The sequence below is a fragment of the Pararge aegeria genome, chromosome 26 (genome assembly GCF_905163445.1).
Source record: "Pararge aegeria chromosome 26, ilParAegt1.1, whole genome shotgun sequence".
NCBI classification, from domain to species: domain Eukaryota; kingdom Metazoa; phylum Arthropoda; class Insecta; order Lepidoptera; family Nymphalidae; genus Pararge; species Pararge aegeria.
In genome coordinates, this window is record NC_053205.1 from 8,547,686 (window position 1) to 8,574,950 (window position 27,265).

At 38.6% G+C, this 27,265-nt stretch overlaps 1 protein-coding gene across 1 annotated transcript; it reads right to left on the reverse strand.

The window, feature by feature from the left end:
- Nucleotides 1-1,377: 1,377 nt before the first annotated feature.
- Nucleotides 1,378-27,083, reverse strand: LOC120635121. Its single transcript, XM_039906046.1, has 13 exons — nt 26,822-27,083; nt 25,760-25,919; nt 23,548-25,013; nt 22,521-22,639; nt 20,446-20,579; nt 18,588-18,695; nt 17,533-17,650; nt 9,158-9,299; nt 7,392-7,548; nt 6,236-6,338; nt 5,487-5,606; nt 4,154-4,362; nt 1,378-3,112 (listed from the first exon to the last, which is right to left on the reverse strand). Exons 1-13 carry the CDS (start codon nt 26,980-26,982, stop codon nt 1,493-1,495), a joined length of 4,617 nt encoding a protein of 1,538 aa, XP_039761980.1. The 5' UTR covers nt 26,983-27,083; the 3' UTR covers nt 1,378-1,492.
- Nucleotides 27,084-27,265: the final 182 nt, after the last annotated feature.

Below are 27,265 nucleotides of genomic sequence, written 5' to 3' on the forward strand. Positions count from 1 at the left end.
TGCGTATTGCTTACAATTGTTTTTAACCTACACAATTTTTAAATCTTAGAATATTATTATTCAGTACAACGGTCGGCCGACTGGCGCAGTGGGCAGCGGCCCTGCTTTCTGAGTCCACGGCCGTGGGTTTGATTCCCCCAACTAGAAAATGCTTATGTGATGAACATGAATGTTTTTCTGTGTTGTGTGTTTATCTGTACATTATAGTTACGATTATTATATTCAAAAAAATATTCATTAGCTGTCTTAGCACCCATTACACAAGCTACGCTTACTTTGGGGCTCGATGGCGATGTGTGTATAGTTTGTAATATATATTTATTTATTAAAAAAAAAAATGTTATCCTTACTAGTATTATACATGGGAAAATGTATATTTGTCTGTTCTTCCTTCACGCACATACCAGGAAACCAATCATCTTATTTTTTTTTTATCTTGGAAAGGACGGAGTAACGTAGTCTACTTTTATCCCAGCAAAAGAAACGGTTCCAACTAATATCGTGGCCCAAAAATTGGTCCTTACGTCTGGTGACCCAAGAGCTGGCGCTTATTTAGCCCAACGGCTAAGTCCAGCAATTCAAAGGGCCAATAGCGCCAGCATTTTGGGTACCATGCCCATAGTGAACAGTTAGACGGCTTATGTTTAATGTAAATATTAATTTTAGTTTGTAATTATTATTTCCTTAAAAAAATATATTTTTCGTTGGTACATTAATAAATGTTTCTAGTCTCGTTCCGACTGGATTTGTAAAAACCGTAATAGTTTCAAAATTAATATTGTAATTACGAGTTAACGTAGTACCTTCATTACCTATTTACTTTAGTAATTGCTTATTGTAAAGTCAACATCTGAAGATGCTGCGGCTTCAGAGCGAAACGTGCGTAGAGGATACACCGTACAGATTCTCCTGCTCTTCGCAGAGTATCCTACTTTATATAATGAATGTGAAAGTGTGGATGTTTGTTACTCAATCACGCAAAAACGGCTGAACGGATTTGGGTGAAATTTCGCCTTTGACATGGAAAAGAACATAGGCTAACTTCTATCCCGATTCCTTTAGAAGTTCCCGAGGGAAAATTGAAAATTGTTTAGCAGCTAAGCCGCGGGCAGACAGCTTTGAAATTTGGTATGCATGTCACCTATGCTATGGAAAAGGACATGTACTTTATATACCGATCTCTCAAATAGTTACCGTGGTAGGATTAAAAATTGTAAACGAAGCTTTAGAAACAATTCTTAAGTCGCGGGCAGAAGCTAGCAGCAAATAAAGTTTAATGTCTTTTTAAAGTTTTTTTTCCGGTATATAACCGAGGGACCGGTATCCGATACGTAAATAACCATGGATGGAAACTAAAAGATAATACAATTTCTCTTACACCTTTTTTATTTTTGGAAATTGACTTATATTACATATGTATTTTATAAAATAAAAATTGGACTATATAAAAATTACAGAATGTATGATTAAAAACACTTATCATTTCTTAAACCTATTTCTCGTCAAAGCCAGGTCGTTTCACCCTTCTAGTACGAGAAACTGGAGTGTTTTCTTCAAGCACTTTGCCTGGACTGGTAACCCTTTTAATAGTCCTTTTATCATTAAGCCCTTTTACAGTTCCAGTCTCAACTTTGGACCTGGTTCTTCTCCCTAAGTCTTTCTCAACCTTCACACCTTCTTTACCAAGTTTCAAATCCGCTTTACCAGATCTTAAATCTTCTTTAACATGTCTCAAATCTTTGGAATTAATGAATTCTTCTGCAGCAGGTCGTAAATCTTCTTTAGCAGACCTTGAATCTTTTGTTGTTTTAAAAACTTCTCTGGCCAGTCTCAAATCTTTAGCAGGTCTGGAGTTCTCATTAACTGTTCTACAATTTTCCTTGATTTTGACTTTGCTCGATTCCTCTTTACCTTTGGGTGTTAGGAATTCAGTTTCCAAATTTTTCGCAACTATAGTACGCTTTTTTGTATACGTTCTTATCGTGGACATCGGTGTGAAAAATTCTGCAGGCGTAGTTGGGCACGGCGTGAAGAATTCCAAATTTGACGCATTTTGCGGTGTACTTATAGTTGTAGATATATCAGTATCTGTATTATCTGCTTGTGTAAATATTATTTTGGGTTTCGCCCGGCTTGGTCTCGGTGTGAAATTCTCTAGCATCGGCTTGGATGTCACCGGTTCCGGAACTTTGAACTTCGACTGTTTAGTTTTCGGTTTCTTTATCTCGGTATCATTTTCTTCAATTTTATCTTCCTTTTCGCCGATTTCATCAAAGTCCAAATTGACTTTGAGCAATTTGAACTTTTCTGGTAGTTCTTCAGTTTTGACAACTTTGATCGTGTTACATATCTTCGGCATTACTTTACTTTCCGGCGTTTTCAACTTGTCCGGACTCAATTTGAGCTCTTCCATATCAATTTCGAGACCAGTTTCTTTGACAATCCTAGTTTTCCTCAAATTAGCTGACGCTACCATCAAATTTGACACTTCATTTCTTAAATGTCTATCAACGTTTTTGAATTCAGCCAAAATCTCATGTATAGATACGACATGATCATCGGATTTTGCAAATTCGTTACGCGCCAACTCATAAAGTGATTGCTCAATTAGAAACTCCAATTGGATCGTTCTAAATTCATTTTCAACCATTCCCCTTGCAATGTCTACGGCAAGATTATTAAATTTCAGAATTTTGTAACCATTGAAGATATTTTTCAGTTTCTCTTCGGCGAGAACAAAAGTTTTGCGGGCACCTTCGAAATAGTTTTCGGCTATTTCCGTTTCCTTCGCTCGGAAATACGTGGACGCTTCCAAGTAGCCAACTTGGCATGCTAATATCGAGCATGCTGGCAACACGCATGCGTGGCATGAGCACGTTTTCGCATGTTGGAGGAAATCTGGTATTTGGAATGCTGGTACCGAGCAGAAACCAGACGATAAGGAAGGACTGCACTGAGTTTTCTTGAACATGCAGTCTAACATAATTTCTACACCGTCCTGCGCTGGAGTGAAATGCTCCAGTTTTTTTACTGTGGTCTCGGTTTGAAGGTCATTCGATTCGGACGGCTCGTTGGATTTCAGTATCGACTTCAGACGTAAAGATATTTTACCCTGTAACAGAAATAAATATAAACGGGCGAATCACTGGTATCTATACTAATATTATAAAGAAGTAAAGTTTGTGAGTTTTTGTGACACTGTCGAATCTCTGGATCTACTGAACCGATTTTGAAAATTCTTTCACTCGTTCTTCTTGCGTACTATGTTTGTTACTCAATCACGCAAAAACGGCTGCACGAATTTGGATGAAATTTGGCATGCGTGTAGCCTTTGACATGTTAACCTCTTCCGTATGATAATAATGACTCCCCCTCCATAGCCCCTACCAGTCTTTACAGAAGAAGGGGTATACCCCCTCGTGCCCCCCTCCTTCCCCTATTGTTACTAACATTTTAACCTGTTCTACAAACGATTAAGGATACCCCTTCGAACTCCCCTTCTCCCCCTACATTTACCAACACTTATTAACCCGTTCTATAGATCATGTAGGATTTCACTTTCAGATCCCTTTCTCCCCCTATTGACCAACACTTTTTAAACAGTTTTACATATAATTAAGCATACCCCCTTGAGCCCCCTTCTCCTCCTATACAAACAATTAACAGAATTACGGAATAATAATAAAGGACGCATTCCATATGGAATCAATATAAAGAATATTAAATCTAAAGAAGCATAATTATTTTTCCATACAAACGAATTCAAAACATTGAAATTGTTTACTTCTGGCAACCCTATTGAAGATAAAAGACCAACACGCGCATAGTACCTAAGCTACGCGACGGGTACCTAATAAAGCGACAGGAGACAAGATTTTTGGTTTCGCGTATTCTTTTGGTCGTATTCTGGTTTCTTTTAGTAAAAACTATGGCAGTGGTTTGCTCAAAAAACTATTAACGTTTCGGTTTCACAGATAAGTCTCAAAGACAGTACATAATGTACCTCTAAAGCCTGTGAAGTATTATTTCGGTTTTCATTTACACGTTGTATTTAAATTGATACCAAAACTTATTAGGCCGTTTCACGGTCATTTTTAGAGTGCTCCTCCCCCCCCCCTCCTCCACTCCCCCTACATTTTATTGCTCTACTAACCTGTGCGTCCACGTCGTGGGTGTTGATGATGTCGGCGTGCACCCGGGCGCGGGTGGTGGCGGACGCGGGTGGCAGGGTGGCGGCGGCCGCACAGTTCGCGCGCCGCCACAGCGCCAGTCGCCTCGCGGCGCGTGCGCACGCGCAGCCGTGCGTCGATATACCGTTCTTTATGTACAGCGAGGTGGTGCGGCGATGGGTCCAGTGTGCGGCTAGGAAAAATCAAATATATATATATAATATATATATATAGACAATACACACAGCGCCATCTAGACCTAAAGTAAGCGTAGCTTGTGTTATGGTTACTGAGATAGCTGATGAATATATTTATTAATAATGAATGAATGTATATACTTTTATTGCACACAACAAAAAGTACATAAAAAAAGAAAATTATAGCAAAACAACGTATACAATTTGGTGCTATATTCTAAGTATTTATGTATATTAATACTTAGAATATACATATAAACACACCCGGACTCTGAAAAATATTATGTCCATACAAACATATTCCAGTTGTGTGTGTGTGTGTGTGTGTTTCCAAATCATATCAAAAATACTTTATTGCACACAAAAAAAAACAGTAAAATAAAAAACGTGTGTGTACTTATGTACACTCGTTAGAAGTTATACTTCTTTGGCGTAACAAGATAAAAATCTTTTCAACATTTTTATCTTTCGTCCTATTCTAAGTTTGTAGGGCAAAACATATGGCTGTATGCAAAATTTATACTTTAATAGTAAGGAAGAATAATAGTCATTAGATTAAATAATCACTGCTTAGAAACTAGGTATTCAATAATATTGTTAATTAATGAAAGATCCATAATGCCATCCTTAACATTGTGGGTATTGAAGTAAATAAGTGAATACGTGGCCTCCCATCCTATATTTTTTTGCACACGCATCTATTCTTTAATGTCACGGATTATGAGTATGTATGAGAACCTCTCTGGCGCAGTGGTTAGGGCTGTGGTTTTAAGTGGGAGGTCCCGGGTTCGAATCCCGGCAGGACAATTTGGTAATTTATCATCATCAGCATCATTTTATCAAACCACGGCCTTAACCCCTCCTCCCACAAAGAGGAGGGGTTAAGGCCGTGGTCCACCACGCTGGCCCAGTGCGGATCGGTGGACTCCACACACTTCGAGAACATTATGTAGAACTCTCAGGCGTGCAGGTTTCCTCACGATGGTTTCCTTCACCGTTGGAGCAAGTGATATCTGAAATACTTAAAACGCACATAACTTAGAAAAGTTGGAGGTGAGTGGCGGGATTCGAACTCGGCACCCCGAAGGTGAAGTCGAGCTCCTACCCAAAAAAAACTAACCAGTGTTCCGCGCAGCTAGGAAGTGTCTGTGTACTCCGTTGACAGCGCTGAGCATGCTCAGGCCTGAGCCGGGGCAGAGCATCGCCTGAGCCTCGAGCAGGCGACCCAGGGACAGTTCCACTTGAAGCAGAAAAAAAAAAGTTAAGTTAAGTTAAAAATTGTTCACACATCCTTGACTAGAACCAACGTTTAACGACCTTGCTGGCGCAGCGGTAAGCGCTGTGAATTTAAGTAGCAGGTTCCGGGTTCGATTCCCGGCAAGATCAATTTGATAAATTTCTGAATTTTCTATGGTCTAGTGGGAGGCTCCGGCCGTGGCTAGCTACCATCCTACCAACAAAGACGTGCCGCTAAGCGATTTAGTGTTCCGGTGCGATGTCATACTCCCTAACAGGTTAGCCCGATACCATCTTGGACTGTCATAGCATCATCAATCTTGCCACCAGGTAAGATTTCAGTGAAGGGCTAACTTGTAATGGAATAAAAAAAAAACGTTGCTTGCCCAGTGAAATCGCCGACCATGTAATATATTAAAAATGGATTCACTAACACCTTTGCCCGTTTTCACTAGAAAAAAAAAATATTCCTAGAGAAAAAAACCTTTTCACGAACTTTAGATTGTGTCTAACAACGTTAGGCACCATCTAAATTTGCGACACCGAATTTATAAAAAAAAATATAGAAAAAAAAAAAAAAATAGCAGGTGAGATTGAACGGCTATCTAAAAAAATAAAAGTGGATATACTCACAATTGACGTCACATTGTTTCTCGTAATGGGAAAGCAGTTTGTGCTGCACTGTTTCTATTAACTTTCCCGCAATATAAAAACATTCACTCTTTATGTAGTATATCTGAAAACATTATTATTTTTCTATACAGTTTAAATACACAAAGAGCACATAGCCCTGTTTTTTTTTTTATATAGTTTTAATAGTAGACTAAGAAAATAACCCAAATGGTAAGTGAAAAATTGTCTATAAAAAAATCAACACTTCGCATAGCATGCAGCGAGGCAATCTACAGACTTAAACGTTAGTCACTAGACCTATGTGGTGTTTACTAGACTAATTAGGCACTGGTGACTGTCTTGTTGGACATTTGTCCAACAAGACAGTCACCAGTCCAACGAGGCAAACACAAGACCAACGAGGCAATCACTGGAGATATAAGTTGGTTAGTAGGTCCTACAAGGCAGTTATTTGACAAACAAGACAGTCACCAGTCAAACAAGGCAATCACAAGACCAACGCAACGCTCGATAGAGATATGAGGTAGTTAGTAGTTCCACGAGGCAGTTGCTTGACCAACGAGGCAATCACCAGTCCAACGAGGCAATCATCGGTCCAACGAGGCAATAACCAGTCTAACGAGGCAATCACCAGTCCAACTAGGCAATCACCAGTCTACCGAGGCCATCACCAGTCCGACGAGGTAATCACCAGCCAACGAGGCAATCACCAGTCCGACGAGATAATCACCAGTCTAACGAGGCCATCACCAGTCCGAAGATATAATAACCAGCCAACAAGGCAATCACCAGTCCGACGAGGCAATCACCAATCCAACGAGGCAATCACCAGTCCGACGAGGTAATCACCAGTCCAACGAGGCAGTCACCAGTCTGACGAGGTAATCACCAGCCAACGAGGCAATCACCAGTCCGACGAGGTAATCACCAGTCTAACGAGGCAATCACCAGTCCAACGAGGCAATCACCAGTCCAACGAGGCAATCGCCAGTCCAACGAGGCAGTTATATGACCAACGAGGCAATCTCCAGTCCAACGAGGCAGTTATTTGATCAACGCGGCATTAATCAGTCCAACGAGGCAATCACTAAAGCTATCGGGTAGTTATGAATCAGTAATTTGACATTCATTAGTTGACAATACAAGATAAACTCACCGCAACATCACAGAGTAAGCAAAGCGACGCCTCAACATTCTTCTCGCTTGTCATAAGCTCGTTCGCGAACCTCATTGCGCGCGTTATAATGGCATCGACTTGCTTGTTTTTTACACTGTGGTAGATCAATGTGCTCGCGTGGAGTATATAGGATTCTCTGAAAAAAAAAAAAAAATACTTTGATTCCTATCGGTAAAGAGGGGAAGCTGTGATAGCCCAATGGTAGTGCTTCGGTTTTCCTTGATACAGAGTTCGAGTTCGGCACGCATCGCACTCTTTCGGAGTTATGCGCGTTTTAATTGCTTTAACAGAAACCTGCATAATGTTCTCAAATTCAAGAATGTTATATTGACCTTACGTGAGATATTTAAGGGGGGGACGGGGGTCGAGTCAAATCTCAACTAATGTTACGTTGGAGGGGGGGATCTCGGCAAATATCACGCGATTTTTTTTCCTGATTAAAAAAAAAAAAAATATTTAACCTCTTTCGGTCCATTGGTCTTTTTACAATAACAAACCAACGCGTTATCGTAAAACCCAAATTTTGAAAAATCTCACGTGAGATTGGGGGATGGGGGAGAGGCTTGAATAAAATCTCACGACATCTCACCAGGGGGGAGGGGGGTGACAGAAAATTTAAAAATACACCTCACGTAATACGTACGTTCGTAGTATGGACCCTTATTACAGGCACTTATGAAGCGTTGAAACATTTAACATGTTACACTAATGTTAGTGATGGTGATAACTGCATTCGTTGACTTAAAACTAAAGCTACGAGGGTTCCAAACGCGCCCTGCTCTAAGAAGAGCCCGCAACAAACTTAGCCAAGTTTTTTTTTGTTATCACCATCGTGGTGCCAACGTGGTGGACTACGGCCTTAACCCCTTCTCATTGTGGGAGGAGATCCTGTAATGGGTTGATTGTGATGGTGATGAAGAAACAAAAAATCTTTTCTCTTTATAATATTAAGTACAAGTCGCCGCAAGTAAGTCTAGCGCTGAATGAAACGTGGAGGGGATAGCTGCGCATGAGTACTGTCGCGCGGGAAATACAATCATTACTTTAAATAATAAATAGTATTTAGCCATTAATTAATAAAGTAATGAATGAATGAATGAATGAATACACTTTTATTGTACACCAAAGAAAAAAAAAGTAGTTACAAAGATATAAATACATATCAAGAGAGTACAATTTGGTGGCCTTATCGCTACATAGCGATTTCTTCCAGGCAACCAATGGGAAAAAACATAGAAAAAAGGTAGGTGGTGCAATAAATAAGATTTAAAAACTACCTTTGATAATGATTATTATCAAATGAAAATAATATTATTTAATTGTAATTTGTGTGTTTGTGTGCAGTGTAAATGCATATTTGAGCGTGAGTATATGTGTTTGTAATTAATATAGTAGAGTTTCAAGTTCCAAAGATTTCTTGTTATCTAGGCTTTAATTTTTAACAAGTTTATAAAATAGATTTCAAGTTTATAATAGAAAAATGAAAACAATTATGAAAACAACAACATAAATTAACAGTAATAATAATACAATTCAGAACGCGACTGTACACTGGAGGTGCGCGGGGTGTCGTATCGGTACGGGAGACGAATACGACTGTAGAGCCAATAACTCCCTCTCTCCCTCTTACTACACATGATACCTTATTTTCGACTTGTGCGCAATAACGGTCACCGCTTTCGTGCCGCTACTTATAACGATGTAGATTCACTGGTATCGCCGTACTCCAGTAGCTAAGTACTCACTTATCCCCGGCGTGCTCGGCGAAACAGCATCCCACGTAAGCCAGTTGCAGAGCAAATGCGAACATGTGCAAGTGTAACAGCTGTTGCACAGACACACAGGCAATCTGTGTTATGCGCTGCAGAGTTGCGTTGGACAGGGCCCCTGAAACAAAACGCAAGATTTAATGAATTTAAATAGATTCTCGGATTCGATTCGCGGCTGGGGCATTCGGTAATGAATGAATGAATGAATGAATACACTTTTATTGTACACCAAAGAAACAAAAAGTAGTTACAAAGATAAAAAAACATATCAAGAGAGTACAATTTGGTGGCCTTATCGCTACATAGCGATTTCTTCCAGGCAACCAATGGCGTAAAAGGAAAAAACATAGAAAAGAGGTAGGTGGTGCAATAAATAAGATTTAAAAATTATACAAATATATAAATATAAATAAAAAAAATATATATATAAATATATTACATATAAATACAAATAAAATATATAACATATAACATCCCCAATTAGTATTAAATACATAAATAATTCAAATTACACACTTAAAATGATTCGCTTCAGCGACGTTCGGCTGAAAGAGACAAATGTTCAATCCTTAGATTGGACACACCATAGGGCCCGATAGGCAGACCCTAGTTCTTGATGCAGGTTTGAGTTAATAAAAAACGTGACCTCAGCGAAGGTTTTATTTGAAGAAGTGAATGATTTTTTTTTTTTTTTTTTTTTTTTTTTTTTTATGGCTTGCGTTTGTACCAATTGGGTACGATTTACTTCGCCAATGTCACGTGGGAAGTGAATGATATTGCATATTTTTGTGTGACAAGTTACATTGACAGATGACGCAAAGTTCACTGACATTGACATCAATTATATGCGTACTTGACGTTACACTATGGTTGTAAAGCGCGCCGACATGATTCCCCCTTCTGAAACACCGAAGGTGTTTAAGATGAAGTTTCCGAAAGAAGAGGGCAAATCCGAGTCAAAGCTCTTCTGACGACTCCTCTAGTGGTTTTTATTTCCGCCACTCTTGAAATGCCATCAGGGCCAGGAAATAATCCTACCACTCTGCCCATACGCCAGTGAAGTGGAGCGAGGTTGTCGTCTTGTAGAATGACGAGGTCTCCGACGTGTAGTTTGTCCTTATTAGTGCGCCATTTTGTGCGCTGCTGGAGCTCGCTAATATATTCCCTTTGCCACCGACGCCAAAACTGCTGCCTTATGCTCTCGATTCTCGCGTAGCGGTCAAGACTGCTGGTGCTGGTGCTGTCTTCGATCTGCGGCGACGGCAAACTTGTCAGCGGCCGGCCGATCAAGAAGTGCCCTGGGGATAGAGGGAGCATATCGTTAGGAGAGGAAGACATGGGATACAAGGGACGACTATTTAAGATAGCCTCCACTTGCGCAATGAGTGTACTCAGTTCTTCAAATGTTAATTTGTTATTTCCTATGTATCTCTTTATATGGTGCTTGGCAGATTTTATACCTGCTTCCCATAAGCCTGCGAAGTGAGGGGCGTACGCCGGTAAAAAAGAAAATTTAATTTGGTTGTCAGCTGCGAAGTCAGATATGACGGGATTTGTTTTCAAAAATTCTGTAATTTCCCTAGCTGCGGCAACCAGGTTTCGACCATTGTCACTGAAAATCTGAGCTGGTTTCCCGCGTCTGGATATCATGCGACGCATGGTTAAAATTAGTGCATCCTTGGAAAGGTCAGTTACGGCTTCTAAGTGGACGCATTTGTAACGGAAGCAAATAAACATACACAAATAGCATTTAATCGTTTTTGCACCTCGACCCTTTCTAGTCAGCATCTGAAACGGACCCGCGAAGTCGATACCGACAGTATGAAATGGAAAGGCAGGCATCACCCGCTGTGATGGTAAATTTCCCATCATGGGGTTCAAAGTTCGACCTTGATGTCGCCTGCATAGTACGCATTCGCGGACCGTGCGTCTTGCCAGGCATCTTCCCCCCAGTGGCCAGACTGTTTCTCTGACCGAATAAAGTAATGCCTGAGGTCCGGCATGCAATAGGCGCAAGTGCTCGCGGCGAAATAATAATTTGGTAAAGTGATGTTTCCCGTCTAATACAATCGGGTGTCTCTTTTCGTAGCTGTATGCAGATGAATCGAGCCGTCCACCTACACGCATGACTTTATTTTCGTCGAGAAATGGCGAAAGTGATAAGAGCTTGCTCTTTGTATTTATTGTTGATTTATTTGCCAGGCAAGTATATTCTCTTTGAAAGGAACACAGCTGACTAAATATAACAAGCCTTGTGAATGATTCATCTAATTCTATAGTAGTTAAATTACCAGTACGCCTTGAATTCGGATGTGTGCAGTTGTGTATGAATCTTAATACGTACGAAAAGCAACGACTTAATTTTGTAAAATTTGAATGATTTTCAAATATAATTAAATTCGGTTCAATAATGCTTGAGTGCACTTTTAATTCCGGTAGCTCTTGTACTATATTCGAATTTAAAGTAGGCCAATTATGTTGCTCCTGGAGTAGGAACTCAGGACCGTTGCTCCAAAGCGTGGAGTCTCGTAGACGATTGGCGTCTATGCCCCTAGATATAAGATCTGCCGGGTTTAAATTTGTAGGTACGTAACGCCAAGATGAACTCTGTGTGTTTTCACATATTTCTGCAACTCTGTTCGCGACAAACATTTTTAGTTTGGTCGGACTGGTTTTAATCCAGCCGAGTACAACGCTTGAATCGCACCAGTGTACGCAATTGGCTATACGTGCACGTATAGACGTAAGGCAGGACGCGCAGAGCTTAGCGGCGAGGAGCGCCGCCGATAATTCGAGGCGGGGAATCGTCATCGGCTTGCCGCTAGGCGCTACCCTCGACTTAGCGCACAATAATTGAACGCTCGACCTACCGTACGCGTCGATCGTTTTTACATAGATACATGTCCCGTATCCAAACATAGATGCGTCGCTGAACGAATGAAGTTCGATTTTAACATTATCTTTGCTGATTACATATCGCGGAATTTGCATTGAATATAATATGTCTGTATTTTCTTGTATGCGCTTCCACTCTTTAAGAATGTCAGTGGGTACGGGTTGATCCCATTCTACCTTGAGAATCCATAATTTTTGTATCAATATTTTGGCCTGAATAGTTGCGGGTAAAAGTAACCCTAATGGATCGAAAACCTTGAATGTACTGGAAATGATTTGCCGCTTAGTAATGATGTTAGTTTTATCGGATGGAACTTGACATGAAAAATGTAACATGTCAGTTTTAGGATTCCATCCTAACCCCAAAGCGCTAGTAGAATTGCTTAGACAAAGATTGTCTTCTAAGTTTAAATTTGTACTTTGAAAAATGCTAGGTAAGTTTGATCGGAATTTGCGTAAATTGAAGCACCCCGCTTGAAGAGTGGCTTGCACCGATTCTAAAATATGAACTATTTCCGCTTCTGTATCTGCGCCAGTTAAAAGATCATCGTAGTAGAAATCCCGTTGGATAATTGTTTTAATGATTTCATCCGGGCACTCTTCACCTAGCTGATACAGACATCTAGTACTTAAAAAACTAGCACTGGCGAACCCATATGTGACTGTATTTAGTCGTAGTGCACGTAATGGTTGGGATTCATCATCTCTCCACAAGATTAACTGAAGATTTCGATCGTGCTCATTAATTAAGATTTGCCTAAACATCTTTTCGATATCGCCAGTAAGAACGTATTTGTAAAATCGAAATCTTAATATGATTGCAAAAAGAGTATCTTGAATATTCGGCCCAATAAGCTGCAAACTATTGATGCTAATTCCGCTACTAGAGGGCGCTGTTCCATCAAAAACTACACGCAAACTGGTAGATTCACTAATTTTGAAAATAGGGTGATGACACAGGAAGTAGTCTGATCGTGGTGTGAAGCTAGAAAGTTCTGAGCAATGACCTAGGTCTATATATTCATTTATAAAGGCAGCGTAGGCCTGTTTTAAATGGGGTTGTTTGCGAAACCGCCTTTCAAGATTCAAGAATCTTTTCTTTGCCTGACTGAATGAGTCTCCTAAAACTGAGGGTGAATCCTTCAGAGGTAGCCTGACACAAAATCTACCTGACTCGAGGCGAGTGGTATGAGTCTGAAAATGCTGCTCACATGCCCTCTCGCTGTCACTCAATAGAGACCGCTTGGGCATCTCTTCTATTTCCCAAAATTTTGATATTTATTTATCATCTAATGAATTACTTGATACGAAATTGCAATGTGTATGTTTGATTTTATTATTTAATGAAATTGGACCTGAAATAACCCAACCGAATTTTGAATTATAAATGAATGGGCTATTTTTGCCTAAAGATTGAATATTGTTCCCTATGACCTCCCAAAATAGGTCAGCGCCGATAATAGCATCGACTGGTCCAGAGATATAAAAATTGGGATCAGCTAGCTGGATATGATTTGGTATATCTATTTGTTTACGATCTATGTAAGCCTTTGGTATGTTGCCGGTCAACTCGGGCATAATAAAACACGATAAATTTGTATTGTAGTCACTGTGTAATGAACTGACTTGAACAAAACATCTTTCAGTGACGTAATTATTTGTGTTATTACCTATACCTATAATATTGATATCTGTAGGTATCGCCTCTAAATTTAACCTCTCCTTAACTCGTTGTGTCAAGAAGCTGGACTGGCTTCCGCTGTCGAGAAGTGTTCGGATAATCTCAGATTTTGAGTTCTTAGGATTCGTAACCCGTATGCTAACTGTGGATAGTATAACGTGAGAAATTGGCTGTCTAGAAATATTCACGCTTATTTCCTCGACGGCGGTCTGAGCTGCGACTGTGTCGCTCGAACCCTGTGCAGGTGTAGCAGGTTCTTGATTTGTAGGCCTGTGAAGAATCGTGGCATGGAGTTTCCCGCACTCCCTGCAGGTTCCACCTAAGCAGTCCCGGGTTTTATGGGTTGATCGGAGACAGTTCATGCAAAGTTGAAGTCTTTGCGCTTCAGCTATCCTAAGTTCAGGGGATTTGGCCAAAAAGGAAGGGCAAGTGTAAATAAAATGATTACCCTTACAAACTATACAGCGAGTGCGATACCTATTAGTGTTGTTATTAGAGCTCGGTTGCGTAACATAGGAAAACACCTTGTTTTGCTTAGAATTCCTAGTGTAATTATTATTGCTACTGGGGCCAGATACTCCATGAGATGAAGTGATACGCTTGTTTTGAATTTTATGTTGATTAAATGATTCCAACACATCAGCGCGATCCTTTAAAAATTTATGAAATTGTTCTAAGGTAGGTATGTCATTTAAGGTGTTGCGATGCTCCTCCCATTTCATACTGGTTTGATTATCTAATTTTGAGCTAGCCATGTAAATAATTAACGTGTCCCACTGATCGGTGGGTTGCCCTAAATTGGACAATGCGCGTAAATTTTTGCTAACACCATCAATTAAAGAACGTAATGCTTGTTCTGATTCGCGAGTCAGTGGTTCGATGTTGAATAAGGCGTTGAGGTGGCTATTAATTAATTGCCTTTTGTTGTCATATCGCTCGCATAATAAACTCCAGGCCTTGTTATAATTTAAGGCGCAAACTTCAAGGTTGCTTACGACACGCGCGGCATCTCCCTCTAAATAAGAAACTAAATAATGAAACTTGTATATTGGTAATATGTTTGAATTTTCATTAATAAGAGAGGAAAACATTTCTTTGAATTGCATCCAACGGGATGCCGAACCATCAAAACGAGGAACCTGGATTAAAGGGAGTTTAAAACCTAATCCCTGAGAATTTCCGCCGCACCCTTGATGCGTGGAGCTGCTGTGAGCATCTTCAAAGTTAAAGTTTTTCGAGAACCGAGTTAGTATGTCTTGTGCGAGTGACATGGCAGAATCTATTTCATTCTCGAGCTCTTCCCGAATATCGAGTTCGTCTTCTAGCTCGTCAGCGTTTAACGTCTCGATCTGACCTTGCAACTCACTGAATTCGCTAGATAAACATTCGAATTTGTTTATTTTTATCTTTAATTCACCTATCTGTAAAGAGTCTAAACTGGATGATTTGCTGAATTTTGAGATGTAGTTTTTAAACTTAGTCACGCGCCCCTTCACGCTTCTACGTTTTATAATCAATTCTTTGAGGTTAGACATCTTAAATTGCAGGAATTACCAAAAACTAAAAATGTGACGGTGGTTGAGTAATTTTAAAACAAAGAATCGCGATAACAATTTTGCTTACGCCCGTGCAATGCAACGAACTAATGAGTCAACGATGCGCTCGCGTTGCATCGGCGAATCGGTCTCCAGTCACAAATTTACTGTCCTAAATTGCGCGCGTGTACTAATTATGTTGTATGAGCTATAAAATTATGGTAACGTAAGAGTGTGATTAATGTATAAATGTAATGAGTGATATGCAAATTTAAATGAGTGATGTGAAACATGCGTAGTGGAGTACTATAAAAATAGTGTATGATCCTTGGATGATTATGGATATAGATGGATGAATGAAATGGATGGATGATTGGATGAAGGTGAAAGTGATTGTGTTGTATGGGTGTGATGTACGGGCACTTATCTTGAATCGTCCGACACGTGGATGGCTGCCGCGATCTTGTATTGGCCGGGCGACGATAAGCGCTGTGTCTCTTCTTCGCTGATGGCACTCTCTCTTCTGTTGAAGAGTCCTGTCACGGTCGCCAAAATATGTTCAATCCTTAGATTGGACACACCATAGGGCCCGATAGGCAGACCCTAGTTCTTGATGCAGGTTTGAGTTAATAAAAAACGTGACCTCAGCGAAGGTTTTATTTGAAGAAGTGAATGATATTGCATATTTTTGTGTGACAAGTTACATTGACGCAAAGTTCACTGACATTGACATCAATTATATGCGTACTTGACGTTACACTATGGTTGTAAAGCGCGCCGACAATGATCCTTCACTAGTTTCTTGAAGGTCCCAATCGATTGTGCCTCACGGATATCTAACGGCAAGGCGTTCCATAATTTAATAGCCTGAACCGTAAATGATCCGTTGAAGACGGAGGATTTGTGACCAGGCACCTTCAAGATTAACTTCCTCGTAGAACGAAGTTTATCTGGGAGTCCTACAAATTGAAACCTCTCTTTCAGGTAAAGAGGAGTAGAAGGATGAAATAAAACACAGTACAGAATAGAAACAATGTGCAAATTCCGGCGAAGTCTGATAGGTAACCACTTGAGACGAGACCGAAATTGAGAAATATGATCATATTTGCGCAACCCAAATATGAAACGAATGCGGGAATTTATTATTTCTGAATTTTCTCCGGTCCGGTCTGGTCTGAGGTTTCGGTCGTGGCTGGCTACCACCCAACCAACAAAGATGTGCCGCTAAGCGATTTAGTGTTCCGGTGCGATGTCGCTAACAGGTTAGACCGCTACCATCTTAGACTGCATCATCACTTACAGGTGAGATTGCAGTCAAGGGCTAAATTGTAGTGGGATAAAAAAAATACTATGATTGACGCAATCGGCGGTATGAGAGTCGAGAGATAGAGAAAGTAGATTAGTGGAAGAACGCTCGGATCGTGATTGCCAGTCTCAGGTTCAAATTCGGTCGGTACCGAAATTTTCATATGCATTTAAAAACTCATAGTACTAGGAAAATCATCAAATTCAAAATTCATTTATTTCAAGTAGGCCTAATATAAGCACTTTCGAAACGTCAAGTGTGTCTGTTTGTAGTGACTCTACCACCGGTTCGGAATGCAGATTTATATTCTCATTGTGGGACCCGTGTTCTGTAGCGGCCCGGTAATGGATTTATATGATGACAGTGGCGTGCACTTCACATATGCACAAAAGCACTGCCTACCTTTTTTTTTTTGGCGTGGTGGAAAAGCTTTATTGCTACCTCCGACCCTGGGGCAGGACGGAGGTTATGTGGGGCTCCCCCCTCTAAAGGGGGGGAATACCCAAAGTAAAAACGGCATTTCCTTCTTGTTGGCTTTGTTAGACGCCCGGGGAACCCGTTGTATACCTCCCGGACGTATACAACGGGTTACCAACAAGCACTGCCTACCCTTTTTTTTTTTTTGCGTGGTGGAAAAGCTTTATTGCTACCTCCGACCCTGGGGCAGGACGAAGGTTATGTGGGACTCCCCCCTCTAAAGGGGGGGGAGGGGGAATACCCGAAGTAAAAACCACCACGGCGTGTCCCTCTTGTTGGCTTTGTCCGACGCCCGGGGAACCCGTTGCATACCTCCCAAGGATACACAAATGGAAGGATTTTTTCCATTTTATGGCATCTACCTTCTTTATGGTCCATACCCTGGTCAAAAACCCTGCGCACGCCACTGTATGATGATATGATGGTGATGAAATCCAAAAAAAAAAAAAAAACCCACCGGTTTCGAATCCCCGCACCACGTCGCTGTACAACTGAACCGCTTGTAGCGCTGAGCCTATGGCTTCGTATTCCTGCTGCATCGTCCGAACTGTTCGATCCTGGTCGGGATCTGTGGTCTGTACAAAAAATACACACAATATATAAGTTAATCTCCCTTAATATTCTCCCTTACCAAGAATATCCGACATTTATAACGATTACGTAAAAAAAACAAAAAGAGATAAGACTTATTTCATAATAAATACACTGACTTTAGGCGTAAAATTATTGACACTTTTAATTGTTCTATCTGACATTTCAAGATAAAAATAAACTAAATACTTGACTTCTTATGTTATCAAATATTCAAAATTTAATAAGCTTAAACCTGGACATTGATGTTATTTTTTTTTTTTTTAATTTTATTTGAATTTTAATTTTAATTCTATTTATATTTTTAACATTATAACCTTATTAATTAGTAAAATATTTTTAGACATGTATTTTGTAATGCAGTTATATATAAAATGTAATTAATTTTGAAATTATTCGTAAACGTTGTGAAAACCTGTAATAAGCTGAACATTCACTTAGCTCGCAACGTAAAAACTTGGACAAGAAGAAATGTATTAGCGGTTGGTTTTCCTAAATAAATAAATAATCCTACTATCCTACCAATATATTATATACTAGATGTTTCCCGCGACATCGCCTGCGTTTGATTTTGTTTTATGATGTTGAGGCATTAAATTTAGTTGTAGATCTAAAAAAATTAAAGTATTCAGTATCGCTAAGCCTTAAACGAGGGGTTAGTTGCTGTCCGCTGAGGATTTCTGTCCTCTATCTCCAACCACAGTTTGGGCAAAATTAAACACATATTATAACCTCTATAGTACAAAAATAATTATTTAAATCGGTTATAATTTACAGCTAAATAAATAAAATTTATTAATTAAATAAAAAAACTCTGTTATGAAGAACCCTTTTCAAGGTCAATGCCTCCTTCAGAGACAGCCTGTTTTTTGCTTTCAGCATCCAATATGGTTTATATATATATAAGTGAAATATACTTACATGCTCCGTGACCTTCCAGCCGCAATTCTGACTCGCTTCGGCCATATCATACTCGGATTTCAACAGCAATATTGTGGCATATATTATTTTTTCCTGGAGTGACATTTCCTATAAAATTTACATACAACAAAGTATAAGTTAGTGGTAATCGGTGATAGCGCATTCGGTAGGAGTACGACTTCGCCTTCGGGGGGCCGAGTTCGAGTCCCAGCTCCCAGCACCTATAACTTTTCTAAGTTATGTGCGTTTTAAAGTAATTAAAATATCACTTGCTACAAAGGTGATGGAAAACCTCGTGAGGAAACCTGCACGCCTGCAGTGGCGTGGAAAATTGCATAAAACGGCACAAATTCTCCTCCTATTCGAGTTATATATATCAATGTTAGGGTATGCAGTGCTTTTATGCATGTATGGAGTGCGAGCCACTGCATTCCTGAGAGTTCTACATAATGTTCTCAAAGGTGTGTTGAGTCCACCAATCCTCACTGGGCCAGCGTGGTGGACTGCGGCCTTAACCCCTTCTCATTGTGGGGGGGAGACCCGTGATCTGTAGTGGGTCGGTAATGAATCGATGTCGACGAAGTATAAGTTAAAGTTTAATAGTCAAAATGAAAGATGCGTTAAACAAAAAATGTAAATAAATAAATTGAAAATTAAAAAAAAAATGTTCATTTCGAGCAGTTACAATGACACTTAAAAATAACAAAACTAGAACAATACACACATCGCCATCTAAGCCCCAAAGTAAGCGTAGCTTGTGTTATGGGTACTAAGAAGACTGATGAACATATTTATGAATAACTAGCGTAGCCAGCCCGCTTTGCCGGGCTAGATTTTCCTTTATTTTATTTAAACTATAAACTTACATTAATTTAAGTCTCTTAATATATTAAATCATTTATTTCTCTCCGTATTCATTCTCTTCTATTCTCTTCTCGAGCGGGTGAAGATCATTATCTACACCCATGTACACCCAACAATAGAATATCATCATAGTAAATAAAAGCTGTATTTCACAGTTTGACAGTTCAATAGGAGTGCTCCGATCATCACCATACTTTACAGGATTACTCGCCAGGTCAATCCGGAGATTCCCTGAAAGTTTCATTGAAATCGGTCCAGCCGTTTCGGAGCCTATACGGAACATACCCACACACTTTCTCTTTTATATATATATAGATATACAGACATTGAAAAAACTTTCATGTTTACCACACAAATATTTTCCATTTGTGGGAATCGAACCCACGGCCTCGGACACAGAAAGCAGGGTCGCTGCGCCAACCAGCTGTCAAAATTAAAAAATATACACAAATAGTAATAACGCGGGAATAGAAGGGGTGGCGACAACTGTATTCGGATCTGCCGTCACAGCACAAACCAATAGTGTACATATGAAATATGGAGGGTAGAGGTAAGGAGAGTCATCTGTGTATATGAAAAAGTGTCGTCAAAATGTATTAAATTAGGATGGCGCCACATTTGCATCAGGGTAACTCTTAAAAGAAGCGCCAAATATAAATATTGTTAGAGTAGGCTTGAAAAATAAACAAGGTAGTATTGAGATAGAAGGAAGGAAGGTTATATTTACCACAATATTTTGTACAACGTAAGTTGTTGAAATTCTCAATAATTAACTACTCTAGTCGATAATGACATTTAATTTTTTAACTCGGCATACTTCAATTCATCTACGATTGCTACATTCATACCATACCCTGTGCATCCACCAGCGCCATTGTGGAGGATTTTTGAACTGTTATTTAGCGCAACAACTGGACACTTTTTCAACTTTTCTCCCATATAAGATGACTCTCCTTACCTCTACCCTCCATAATATGAAAAAAAAAAAACTCACAAGGGCATTCTGGAAATTTTTGACGAGTTCCAGGACAACTGCTTTGTATCGATCGTCATGTATGTTCCTCACGACGTTAGGTGTCTCCAGAACCACTCCGTATAACGTCCATAGTACAGTATTTTTGTCTTCGGCTACAGATAATAGAAAAAGGTTATTTTTTTTTTAATATATGTACAAATTACTCAAATCACACCTAGACCGTAGGATCTAGGGCGCTTGCCTAGAAGATGCCTATACACTCTTGATTTTAAGGTACCCATATTAAATAAAATATAAATAAATAAATAAATATACTACGACAATACACACATCGCCATCTAGCCCCAAAGTAAGCGTAGCTTGTGTTATGGGTACTGAGATAGCTGATGAATATTTTTTTATGAATATAATATACATAAATACTTATAATATACAGATAAACACCCAGACACTGAAAAACATTCGTGTTCATCACACAAACATTCTCCAGTTGTGGGAATCGAACCCACGGCCTTGGACTCAGAAAGCAGGGTCGCTGCCCACTGCGCCACTGGGCCGTCTAATATTATAGGTATCGAGGAAGACAGAGAGGGCATTCCAGGCAAAAGTAAAATCAAGTGACTGTGACTCCTGTCACTTGTAAGTACTATGCGCGTGTCGGTCTTTTATCTTAAATAGGGTTGTCATAAATAAAAACTTTTGTTTTGAATTACTTTGTATGGAAAAATAAATATGCTTCTTCTGATTTAATATTTTTACAGGGCGATTTCCTTGTGAAATATATTTATGCATCCTTCAACAGTATTTCGTAATTCGGTTACACGTTGTATTCGGGTACATATTTTACATGTAAATACATTTAAAAAATGTGTAAAAACGCATCTAGTACAGCGAGGTTACTATACATTTGATGAATTCCTCAATGACAAGGTAGAATGGAAGCAGCCAGCCTCGCTCTCATCTCCCGCAAGATAGCAAAATGATTGTAAATGTTGATGTTGGAAAAGAGCAACTACTGAGTTTCTTGCCGGCTCTTCTCGGTAGAATCTGCTTTCCGAACCGGTGGTAGAGTCACACAAACATGCATACTTGACGTTTCAAAAGTGCTTATAAAGTAGGCCTACTTGAAATAAATGAATTTGAATGGTAGTGCCATCTACGTGCCTATATAAAGAAATATTTCACTTTGACTGATAGTCAACTCCGTTTCGGTTTTATAAATGGGAAGCCCCAGGTTCAATCTTCGGCAACAGTTTAGGGTGTCTACCATCTTAGACTGGATTATCATAACTTGTAGTGGAATAAATAAACAAATAATAAGGTTTAAAATACAATAAACTACCAATTGACATCTTGGAGATGTCTCTTAAAAAGTTCAAAGTTTGTATTAAACGTAAGCTTATAGAAAAGTCCTATTATAGTATAAAGGACTACGTAAACGATAAAAAAGCTTGGGTGTAAATTATTGCTCTGACCAGGTTGCTCTTCTAATAATTTAAAATGGCATTGTGAGATGGTGATAACAAAAAAAAAAAAAACACCCGACTAAGTTTGTTGTGGGCTTCTTCTTAGACCGGGACGCGTTTGGAACCCTCGTAGCTTTAGTTTTAAGTTTACGAATGTGGTTATCGCCATCATCTCACTACCGTGTAATTCTTATGTACGCATCAAAAGTGCCACCTGTGGGCCTACTTGAATATGGATATTTTTGACTTTGACTTTGAATGCATATAAAGTTTTTCGGAACTTTCACATCAGTCTTATAGCGACTGTAGCGTCATCTAGTAGGAAACTTTGCAGTTTCGATCTACTTTTTCAAAGGTCCATATTACAATGAGACACGTTTGAAACAAGAGATGACACATTGCTTTTTTATATTTTTAATTAGTGTTTTGGAGGAATTATGAATTTTATAAAAATAAAATTACGAGATAGTCGCAGGTTCTAATCCTGGCGGTTCCGAAATTTTAAAATGCATATTAAATTTATAAAATTGATAATTCTTCTAAGTGTACGTAAAAACACTAATAAAAAATAAAAAAAATAAAAGGTTTAGTGCGAATAACGATATCACAGAAATTTGAATCTCTTACCTGCTACCCAACGAGGTTTATTCATCGTTAAGTCGACCAGGCTGCTCCATACACCAGCAATGGGAACTGTTGACGCCCATAACTTAATATACATGGAGTATTCGTGTTTTAACAGTGCACTGAAATATAAAGTATTTGAATGAAAATTCAAATTCAAATTCAAATTCATTTATCAAGTAGGGTACTTTATAAGCACTTTTGAAACGTCAAGTATGTATGTTTGTAGTGACTCTACCACCGGTTCGGAAAGCAGATTCTACCGAGAAGAGCCGGCAAGTAACTCAGTAGTTGCTCTTTCCCAACATCAACATTTACATTCATTTTTCTATCTTGCAGGAGATGAGAGCGAGACTGGCTGCTTCCAATCTACCTTGTCATTGAGGAATTCATCGAATGTATAGTAACCTCGCTGTACTAGAGAAAACGTGTACTAGAAAAAGAAACACTTAGCGTTACTTTGCGGAATCCCATGATATATTATAAAAATAAAGCTTAATTTGCTATACTCCGCGGAAAGCAGGAGAATCTGTATGGTGTGATTTATAAAATTACTTCAAACCTTATACTCCACACCGAACAGATCTTCGGCAATGTACCCTCTACGCACGTTTCGCTCAAACACATCCACAGGTAATGTTGACTTTACAATGAATAATTGTTAATAATTTATGTTTTAACAGGTTGCTCTTGTAATCATTTTAAATGAAAATGTGATATGGTGATAACAAAAAAAAAAGACACTTCTTAGTCCAGGACGCGTTTGGAACCCTCGTAGGTTTCGAGGAACGAATATGGTTACCACCATCATCTCACAACTGTGTACACATTTCTATCCATGTATATTTCTATGGGCCTACTTGAATAAAGATATTTTTGACTTTTGACTTTTGAATTTGACTGTCAGGCTTTGCACCTAGTGGGAGGTCTACCAACACCATGCTTTTTTTTTTGCTCACAATTTTATAAAAATACATGTACAAGTATATATGAAAGACATCAAAGGAAATGAAAAGCTATATCAACTTACCTGAATTTATGATTCTTCAAAAACAGCTTTAAATTCCCATACGTATTGTCGCTGTACAGCACATCACAAGCTTCTAAAATCGACATTGATTGTAATTCGTTAATTTCATCTGACACATCCTCCGTTACACTTTTCAGTGCCTTTGCTTTTACATCAATCACGAGACTCATATATTTCTCTGATTTCAATCCTTCTGGCAACGAAAATACCAGACTAAGATATGCATTTAGTAACGAGTCCTTATAGAGTTTAGCGTCCAACTCACATATACTTTTATTGTATAAAGCACGACTCACATTCTTTAGTTCTGCATCATTTTTTAAATGTTTCAATTCATATTTAAGGTAAATCTCGAACAGTTTGATAGAGTATTCATAGTATTTGTATTTGTTTAAAAGCACAGCTATATTGTGAACATCAATTTGTAGTTTTCTGAAACAACGCTCCTGGTTTGGACACCTCAATGTATTCAATTCTTCAAGTATCAAATACTGTTGTTCAACTATAGTGAAGTACACCAGTAAATTATTTTTTAACTCAATACCTTTATTTGTTGATACAGTTATTAAATGTTTAACGGTAAACGATAAACGAAGCGCATCATGTAAACCAGTTTTCACTGTGCAGTTATCACATTTAGTTAGCTGTTTAGTATTCTTTAACTTCTCTATTAAAAACTTTACTAGTTTAAGACAATTCTCCTGTATTGGTTCGTTAAGATAATCAGATCTGTCTATTTTATCAACAATATTCACATTATGTTCTATATAAAGTCGTAAAAGTTGACCTATAAATGGATATGTGGCATATATTATGGTTTTATAACCCAGTTTCTCTGTCATTTCACATGAAGTTTGTGCGTTCTTTAATAGATTATCTATTAGTATAGGATTGGTTCTATCATTAAAGATACAGCAGAAGGAGTTCAAGAAGATAGTTTGAAAACAGTGGAACATATCAGGTATATGACCCAGTAGAGAAACACACACTCTTGTCATTGAATCTAAAACTGAATTATGAAAGTTGATTTTTAAAGAATTTTCCGTGATCGTGATCAGGCATTCGTTAAGTTTGACATATAAATCAAATGCATCTTTCTCAGAAAGATTTTTGCATCCTTTCAAATCATTCTTTGATATACAGTCGAATATCTTTCCAAGTAATTCGTTTATTTCCTTGGGTGATTCGCTGTAAATATAACATAATTTTTTCACGACAAATGTTAACATATTAGTACAGAAATGTACAGTGTCATATATTTTAATGGTTTTTGTTATATCCTCTGCAAGTTTTGGCAGTAGCTTTAGTATTGGAAGTTTTGTAGGCTTCAGTTTTCCTATATATGTTATTCTATCTATAATGATATGTCCGTATGTCTTGTAATACTCTTGTAGCAGTGAAGCATCATCGTATTCAAATGCCATGAATGATAGTTTTAAGACTAATTCTGGTGGTGTTGAAGAGTTCTGGAAGAAAAATACAAGTTGTTTACTTTCTTAAATTGACACAATTTTTGCACCCTGATTTCTCTACGTTACTATGCCGATTTCAGTGTTAGTTATTTAATTTGGCAGAAGACATTTTTACCATGTTAAATTATGCCAGTGAAATCCCATTTGTATCCTGTCTACATCCTTCAAGGATTTAAGTAAGTTCTTGCATGCAAAATTATATCAAGATTGGCTTAGCTGTTAAGTCATGTACATTACCATATGTCATACCTGGACATTGTGACATGGTAGAACTATTTTAACTTATTTTTTAAAATCTTACTTTGTATTGTTTTTGTTATAATCCTACTACTATTATAAATGTGAAAGTGTGGATAATAATCAATCACGCAAAAACGGGCAAACGGATTCTAATGAAATTTGGGATCATGGCATCCTTTGATGTGGAAAAGAACTTTGCTACCTTTTATCCCTATTCCTTAAGTAGTTACCGAGGGCAAATTGAAAATGGGCAAATTGTTTACAAGCTAAGTACAAGCAGACAGCTTTGAAATTTGGCATTTCAGCTATGCTATCGAAAAGGCACTTTTACTTTCTATACCAATCTCTCAAATAGTTCCCATGGTAAGATTAAAAATTGTTAACAAGCGAAGATTTAGACCCAATTCTGAAATCCACGCAGAGGTGCAGCAGAAGCTAGTAAATAAATTCAATTATCGCTGATGACATAAAAGAATAAAGGAGATATTTATATTGCTTACCATCGTTATAGCGTGCTTATGTAAACGGAAGACGCAGCCAAGAGTTTTAACTTGCTCAGGCTTGTCTAGACTACGAGTTTGTCTCACACACTCTATACTCAGAGCTAGCAGCTCCTTTGTGCTGATTTTATGAGTCCATGAAGGGACAGTGTCTAAGTTTCTAAAACAAGACAAAACAATTTATTAATTATATGCTGTTTTGCAAAGTTTCACTTGTGTTTGCTCAACATCTCATCAAAATAAATATACTACGACAATACACCCATCGCCATCTAGCCCCAAAGTAAGCGTAGCTTGTGTTATGGTATATGGTATAATGTTATATGGATAGCTGTTGAATATTTTTATGAATATAATACATAAATACCTCTAATATACATATAAACACCCAGACACTGAAAAACATTCATGCTCATCACACAAACATTTTCCAGTTGTGGGAATCAAACCCACTCATTAAACATTAACGTTAATCCTTCCCCTACATTCTCATCATCATCTCAACCGAACTACTGCTGGGGATAGAATGTGTATGGAGTTCCAGAATCCACTGTACTGCATACCCTAACATTGATATATAACTCTAATAGGAGGAGAATTTGTGCCATTTTATGCAATTTTCGTGGTGTATGCATACCCTGGTAAGAAACCCAATGCACGCCACTGCTGATAGCCCAGTGGGTAGGATTTAGATGTCAGTTTTGGGGGGCAGAGTTTTATTCCCAGCGTGCACTTATATCTTTTCCAAGTTCTGTGCGTTTTATCAAATTAAAATATCACTTGTGTGAAAATATATTTGCTTCAAAACATTGTGAGTTGTGTTGGAAACCCGCATGTCTGATTTCTCCATAGCGTTCTCACATGTGTGTGGAGTCCACCAATCCGCACTGAGCCAATGTGGTGGCCTACAGTCTGAACCGAAAATTACTATAAAAATTCAGCCACATACAGGCTGCTGGTGCTTTCTAGTACGTAGTTCTAAGTCCTAATTTTGTTTTGTTTACAGTCAAATAAGAATCAATTAATGTAATGCATTCCTGTGGACAAAACACCCGAAATTACCTGATAAGTATACACAGCACGTTCAAAGAGAACAAGCCTTTGTCCTTAGCGCTTAAACTCTCGATAATTTCCTTGTAGCGGTCAATACAATTGGTCAAGTCGAACCAGTCTTTCTCCGAGCCATTGGCTTTCAATTTCGCGATAAACTCGTTCGTCTCCATCGTTTTTGAACAGGGACTATATTAACTTCGGCTCGAACAGAGCAGGTGCTATTGTTATTTTTCCTAAAAATAAAATGAAGTTTCTAAAATATTTTGAAACATTGAACGACCGTTACAAGGTGTCAATAATACATAAATAATACTCAATGTTGACAGTAACAGACAACAAATTAAATTCACAGACTAAAGAGAAAACTTGGTGTTAGGTGTATTATCAAAGCAGAAAACTGCTGCCAATATCAATGAGTGTATAAAAACTACGCGCTTGCACACTTACTAGGTC

Excerpts from the sequence above, each read along its gene's own strand:
- LOC120635121 (XM_039906046.1), bottom strand. The coding sequence starts at position 26,982 with ATGGAGACGAACGAGTTTATCGCGAAATTGAAAGCCAATGGCTCGGAG. Across the intron at positions 22,640-23,547 it reads TTGAAGAATCATAAATTCAG|TGCACTGTTAAAACACGAAT; the intron begins GTAAGTTGATAT and ends TTTATATTTCAG. Across the intron at positions 3,113-4,153 it reads CCCACGACGTGGACGCACAG|GGTAAAATATCTTTACGTCT; the intron begins GTTAGTAGAGCA and ends TTTCTGTTACAG.